The sequence below is a fragment of the Lactuca sativa genome, chromosome 4 (genome assembly GCF_002870075.4).
Source record: "Lactuca sativa cultivar Salinas chromosome 4, Lsat_Salinas_v11, whole genome shotgun sequence".
In the NCBI taxonomy this organism is placed as follows: domain Eukaryota; kingdom Viridiplantae; phylum Streptophyta; class Magnoliopsida; order Asterales; family Asteraceae; genus Lactuca; species Lactuca sativa.
Window position 1 is genome coordinate 382,519,618 of NC_056626.2, and position 7,636 is coordinate 382,527,253.

At 27.6% G+C, this 7,636-nt stretch overlaps 1 protein-coding gene across 1 annotated transcript; it reads left to right on the forward strand.

Annotated features, from left to right (window-relative positions):
- Positions 1-1,987: 1,987 nt before the first annotated feature.
- Positions 1,988-2,839, forward strand: LOC111885880 (uncharacterized). The gene is made up of 3 exons (XM_023882120.3): positions 1,988-2,112; positions 2,232-2,320; positions 2,509-2,839. The coding sequence occupies exons 1-3, from the start codon at positions 2,089-2,091 to the stop codon at positions 2,654-2,656; spliced, it is 261 nt and encodes an 86-aa protein (XP_023737888.1). The 5' UTR covers positions 1,988-2,088; the 3' UTR covers positions 2,657-2,839.
- Positions 2,840-7,636: the final 4,797 nt, after the last annotated feature.

The window sequence follows — 7,636 nt, forward strand, 5'->3', positions numbered from 1 at the left end:
TTCTTAGAGGAATGAAATGACCAAATGGTCCTTCAAAGCCAAGAAAAAGATCTGGAAAGTTCAGAATGTGATGTACAGCATTGCGTAATATGTATAAATTCCTTGCGCATGACCAAAATCAAGAGGCTGAAGCACCTGGTTTTCATTTTCTACCGCTTGTATTTTCTTTAAGACAAAAATACAAACTATTTGTATTTTTCAACAAATTTTCTTCAATTCTTTTTAAATTAATTATAAATAATTAGTATGTAAAATCCGATTATAAATATAAGCTAATTTTTTAAATAAAACAATTTAGGAGGTTGCAAATAATAAATAAAAAATCTTTTGGCTGAATTTAAATATGTTTAACTTGTTCAATCTATTTGAAAGTGTTTTCTTTTTTTAACTAATTTGTTGTTCATATATATATATATATATATATATATATATATATATATATATATATATATATATATATATATATATATATATATAAGTTTTATGGAAAACAAATAACTAGGGCAACATCTACCGGAACCAATAATCAAATAACACGTGTCCATTTCTTTCTTCACAAGTAATGTATTGTGAAAGTTATTGTAAAAGTGATGTGTTGTCATGTTTTCATTGGTTCAAATATGTGTTGCCCTAATGATTAATTTTCCATATAACTCTTCCCTATATATATATATATATATATATATATATATATATATATATATATATATATATATATATATATATATATATATATATATATATATATATATGCCCTAATGATTAATTTTCTATATAACTCTTCCCTATATATATATATATATATATATATATATATATATATATATATATATATATATACCATAATAAATGAAAATGACTTGCCACATGTCCTTCTCTCATAAAATTAGTCACATCTCATTTTGTTATAATTTGAGATATATTTATTTTCCACTTGTCATTATTTTAATTTTCATTTTCAATATATCATTAATTTTGTTTCCATAAATTAAACCTACCATAATGACTATTAATTTCAAATTTTAAATTTCAAATTCAATTTCAAATAAATTTACAGTTTAAACCTTTATGCTTAACATTTTGTTATAATTAACCCGTTTAGTACATACTAAACACATAATTTTTATTTATTTATTTTTTGCATGTTTTTTTTTTCTGATAATTTTCACTTATTTCAATTTCAAATTCAAATAATTTTTTTTTAATCGTTCGTACTTAACATTTTGTTTTAATCAATCCGTATAATATACGGGTCTCACAACTAGTATATATATATATATATATATATATATATATATATATATATATATATATATATATATATTGGTAAAATGAATTAAAATCACCAATTTCACAAATATTCCAATTGAAAATATAAAACATATAAAGAGAAATACCAAGAGTCTTCGGAGGTATTCTGTTTTCTAGTTTTTAGATAAAACAAAAATTTTCAAATCTAAGTAGTGTTCAACAAACTCTTTTATAATTTTGCATATTAACATAATTACGTTTGTTTGTTTGTTTTTTTTTTTTTTTTTTTTTTTTTTTATTTATTTAAATCAATAGTGTGTTTTAGATAAGATATATTATTTTATTTTATATATATTAAAAGCTTTCGGTTATTTTTATCAAACATTCATATAAAAATTTAAACTATAACTTATTACAACTTCCAATTAACAACTACTAGTTTCTAACTAGTTTTGTTGAATGCTTAGTATTAATTTTTTATTTATTTATTTATTATTATTATTTTTTGTAATGTTTTACAATATAACAAAAAATTGTTAGTGATGTACCCTCGTCGAACATTCTAAATCCGCCACTAAATCGATAGGTATCGACTAAATCAAAGTCAACTAATTTAACCTATGACTATAAAATAATGTTTTAAATAACAAAATTCACAAACCCAAATCTGTTGGCTAATTTCAACTTTGTAGTCAAACCCAATGACTTTCTCAATGTATAAATACATGCCAGTATGTTATTTTCTCTCACATCTAATTTCTTGTGAGTCAATCACTAAATTCTACACATATTTTCTTAAAGTTGTCGAGTTTGAAGAGTAGCAAAAGTTCTTCAAAAATGCCACGATGGGTGAGACCAGAGGTAATATGATTATTCTTATCTTTCTAACTAAATTTATAAATACTATTATTGCTGATTTTGTAATAAAAAGTTAATATTCCTATCCTTTTAACGATATTTGACATGACATATTGACATAGGTTTATCCTTTGATGGCTGCGATGACGTTTGTGACAGGCATGTGTGTTTTTCAACTTACTAGAAATGTTGTCATGAACCCTGATGTGAGGTATTGTTTTTTTATATGTTTTTTAACATCAAAATTAGATAAAGAAACGAACATTTGTATCATTATTTGATTCATAAGACTAAAGGTCATTGGTGACTTGTAGCGTTTTAAAAGTAACTGATAATAACCACATGAACAAAGTTTTGTACTTTGCACCTTTTGGGATTAATTGTGGTATGATGGTATAGGGTGAATAAGGCTCATCGTACGACAGCTGTGCTCGAAAATCAAGACGAGGGTAAAAAATACGCAGAACATGGTCTACGAAGGTTTTTACGTACAAGGCCACCGGAGGTCATGCCAAGTGTTAACTCATTCTTCTCTGATACCAAATAGACATCGATTCAACTTCCTTCATAGCTAAAAATTGTTGTGGATTATTTTGTCACTATTGATATGTATTTTATTGCTATATTTGTGTATTTCCATTGTGAGTCATGAGATTTAGCCTTGTAATGTGTGATGATGTTGTGTTGTATAAACTTGATGATTTAATACTTAATTGATTATTAAACTTGATTGAAGGAGATGGGGAGAGGAAGAGACCTTGTTTGCAAGCCAAAACATTCTTTCATTTTGCACAACATACTTTCTTTTCACCCATTTCACCTCCCAAAAGATGGTATGTCATATTCTCCAAGCACTTGAAGAACGGATTCCAGACTTCCTAACACCAATTTTGAAAGTGTAATTATTCTTTTAATGGATACCATTTTAAATTTTCAATCACAAAGTTCATTTGTAAAATGTCCAATAATAATATTCCTATCCTTCCATCCATGACATATTAGTTCCAACCGGAAGCCCAAGGTATAACAACAAAACTTTAGCGGTCAACATCCCACAATCAGTACCAAGGGCGGAGCCACCCTAGGGCCAAGATAGGCCCAGACCCCCCTTCAATTTTTATTTTTTTAAGTTATTTAAAAAATTATGTTTATTTCGATTGACATCAGGAATTCATTTCTAAAGTTACATGTTGGCCTATTCAATTTAAAAGTTAAATTCTTTTAGTAATTTAGTTTTTAAATTTCGTATATTTTAAACCTTAAATTTTATAAATTTGCACAATTCAATTTTTAGCTAATTTAATTTAGTTTTTAGTTGTTCTTTTTCAATTTATTTTTCTTGTATATAAAAAAAATTATATTTAAGGCCAATTTTCACTTTTTACATAGGGTCTTCAAAATACCATATATATATATATATATATATATATATATATATATATATATATATATATATATATATATATATATATATATATATATATATATATATATATAATTTTAGAAGGAACACCTTAAATTTTTTTTTGGCTCATTACGCTCCATCATTATCCAAGTATCGGACTTTACCTGATAAGCGTTAATGCAAAGGTACACATCTGATAAACCGTGCGGAGCCGTCCAAACATCGCAATTATACGTGTGTCTAGTTTACCAAATACTAAAATCATTTCATTTTAGCAATTTTCAATTTTCCATGTAATAATGCAGTCTACTCTATCATGTAGATGCCATCTTATTTATTTATTTTTTACTTTTCATCACTCCTTAAAACTTAGAAAATAGTTATACTTAATTTCGTTTCATTCCACTTTTTTTGTAAATAAAATTGAAATACTATAATTTAATAAATAAAAAATAAAAAAAAATAAAAAATCTTAATAACTGTGAAATCAATAAAAAAAGAAACATTACTTAAAAATTAGAAAAAAAATTCGTAACTATAGTAAAAAAAACAAAAGTAAAACATATATAATATTATAATACGACGTAAAACAAAAATGAAACTAAAACAAACATAAACCTGAATATTTTTTTCCTAATATTTGTTTTAACCCTTAAATGCAATTCAAGTTTATCTCCAGAAAGCTTGTTTTTGATATGTTTTTTAACTACTAAAACAAACATAGCCGATGTATCAAAATTTTCATATATTCGATATGTTGTTTTTCTTTCGCATGTGTTTTTGGCCAATTTGTCTTTCTCATGCCAAATATTATCCACATCTTAGCGTCAGGCGTCGCCGATGAGCATGAACTATCCATGTGGTTGAGAGTTCTCACCCGACACAATGACACAATTATTATGGGGTATCATACCCACTAAGCTAACATAATGTACGCTGGAATTCAAGTTGTATAGTTCGAAGCATGTTGAAATGTTTTGTATTTTCTCAGTGTTTGGCTGAATACTGTATATTTGAAGATGTATTCCTTTTCACTTTATATCAACATTAGTTGAGGGGTTCAATTGTAAATATAGAATACATCAGGGATTCGTTTGTAAATAGATAGTTGTATGTTTAGATTGTTTGAAGCTTTCTGTTCGTTGTTCAACACTGTATATAATTCATGTATGCAATTCATAGTGAAATAAGATGAAACATTTCACTCAATACTAGAGAGAACTTTTCTTTTCTAAACGAGTTCTTGATTCTTCACTTTATCCCTACCAATTTCTTCTAGTTTACTATATTCATAACTAGCTATAATATCTTTTTTGAAAGGCTTTTTATCTTTTTATATAATTTTGCAATAGACACTCAATAAAGTTTTTATTTCAGTTTTTCTAAAGCTGTAAAAAGTTACATGTCTAATGTCTTATTAGGAAATACAAGTTAAAAATGATACTTGAGTTAACATAGACAAAGGAAGTGGTACAAGGAAGGCTTTGGAACATTAGAGTGGATTTTTGTGGGACGTTGAATTCATCAATCACGAGTTCATTGAAACCAATGCTTATCTATTGAGCCTTTGTGTTTGTTTTATTTGTCCCAACAATTCGGAAGAATGATCTTCATATATAAATTCGTATATTTTTTTCATATGAGTCTTAAAGAAAGATAAATAAGCGGGTCGAACAAGTCATATAATATTGAGTTGACCTATAAGCGAGCCTTTCTGGATTTTACAAATAATAACATAATAGAAATGATTAGAAAAAAATATTTTAATTTAATATTGTTAACAATCAACCCGGATAATGTTATACATTTTGGTTCTCTTCATTAACCCAAAGAAAGAATTAACTATCTTGTCAAAACGCTTTGTCTTCTTTTGTTTAACCGCTTCATAGATTGTTGAATTGCAAAAGTTCCACATAACCCAAAAGGTTGTAAAGACCATCGCTTCTAAAACTTTCTTTGTGGGTCGATTTGTCGAATTTAAAGTAGTGGAGTTAGCAAATGCAACCAAACATAAATAGAATATGATGAACTACACTGAGTGAACAGTTTAGAACAAAAAACCACATGGTTCCTTATATATATGAAAGTAAAAAAAATGAAAAAAAAAATGCTCTTGATGACAGGTTAGGTCGTATGTCTTAAAATATTTAAACATCACTTCAATAGTTATAATAGATTAATAACTCTTACAACCGGTATAATACCCGTTCGGTGAACGGGTTGACGGATAAATGAATTATCATTCATTGTTTATATACTCTCATTGTCTATACAATTGAGGTCTTAGTCTAAAAAACATAATCAACACAATATCTTTCCAACACCATCATTTCATTCACTGTGAAACAGATGGTTTACATCAAAAGATTACAACTTAAAACTCTCTGCAAATCACTCACACTCATATCTCTAAGACTATCACAGATTATACAAGAATATGATGTATGTGTTGGAATAGTGTCTAAGGCTGCAACTATATTAGACAAATATTTGACCCGGTTGTGCATGGTCCTTTTGGGTTGACTTCACCATAACAACTTGATAGGATGATTTATTAAGAGAGAATAAATATTATTAATACATTATGAGAATAATATAAAGAATAATAATATTGTTATTTGATTAATATAAGTCATAGAATTAATTGGAATTAATTTGGTGACTTAAAGAGATTAATTAAATAAGAGGGTATAAACTGTCAATTGTTTGATAGTTAAACTTTAGACTGTAAATCCTTATTGGATAGAGGATGGACGAATTCTAGAAGCTATGGATAGCTCAAATCGTCCATTGCTTATCTAAGGAAAGGATTTGGATAACTTTAAGAGAAGATTATCCAATTAGGGTTTAAGCTGTAACCCTTAAGGAGTCTACAAGTATAAATAGACCCTATGGCTAAGGGAAATCGGCACCTCATTGAGAATAAAGAATCCCTAGCCGATTTCCTCCCCTCTCCTCTCTCCAAATCATCCTCCTTTTTATTTGGTGTTTGTAAGCCATTAGAGGAGTGACAATTGTGACTCTAGAAGCTCCAAGACAACAAGATCAACAAGGAATTCAAAGGTATGATTCTAGATCTGTTTTAACATTGTTCTTATTCCTAAATAGTCATTAGAAGTATTGGATACAAAACATGTTTAATTAGAAAGCCTAGATCCAAGCATTAGGGTTTTGCATGCGCACATAGGAAAGTTCTTATGGCTAAAACCCATCAGTGGTATCAGAGCCAAGCTTGGTTTTCATTGAATTGTTGCTTGTTTGTTTGAAACTTAACTGCAAAATTCGATTTTTGTGTTTCTGAGTCATGGACTTGGCGAGTCCCATAGTGGACTCGGCGAGTTGGCCTGACTCGGCGAGTCCCTTGGTGCACTCGGCGAGTCCAAGCGTCAGGAATGGCCAGATTCGGGATTTCTTCATGATTATCTTATGGAAACTTACCTTAATCATATTAGATCAACCCTAATCCAATTTTTTGATATATATGACTATAATCTTGATCTAATTAAAGATATTTATCAACTAATAAAATATTTAATTTCCTTATATGATAATTAATTAATTATTTTGATTATTTTGGTAATTATCTTGAAAGAAATCTTGAATAAATCAAATATAGATAATTAGGAAATTAATTGTTAATTGAAATTATTTGTTATTTGATCCTCCATGTTTTAAATGTTTAAAACTTGTCCTCAAGTTTTGAAATTTATATTTTGTGATTAAAAGTTTTAATTTAGACAATTTAAATTTCAAACCCTAGATTTTAAAAGGTTTAAAATACAACCCTATACTAATATAATATTACAAGAATAATATATATATATATATGTATATATATATATATATATATATATATATATATATATATATATATATATATATATATATATATATATATATGTATAACTAAAATGCTAGTCTTACCGTTAGTAGGCCTCATTCACGAAGCCGATCTATAAGGTGGGTATAAGGTTGCGGCCTATAAAATGGCGCTTAATGGGTGTACACTCACACCCACCGCTTGCTTGATTGGTTGAGGGTCGTTAGCCGAACGGGTAGGATAGGGCAACCTCATCCTTTCATTAAAAGTATAATAAGTAATACAAAGTAACTACACATTTT

Excerpts from the sequence above, each read along its gene's own strand:
- LOC111885880 (XM_023882120.3), top strand. The coding sequence starts at position 2,089 with ATGCCACGATGGGTGAGACCAGAG. Across the intron at positions 2,113-2,231 it reads CACGATGGGTGAGACCAGAG|GTTTATCCTTTGATGGCTGC; the intron begins GTAATATGATTA and ends ATATTGACATAG. Across the intron at positions 2,321-2,508 it reads GTCATGAACCCTGATGTGAG|GGTGAATAAGGCTCATCGTA; the intron begins GTATTGTTTTTT and ends ATGATGGTATAG.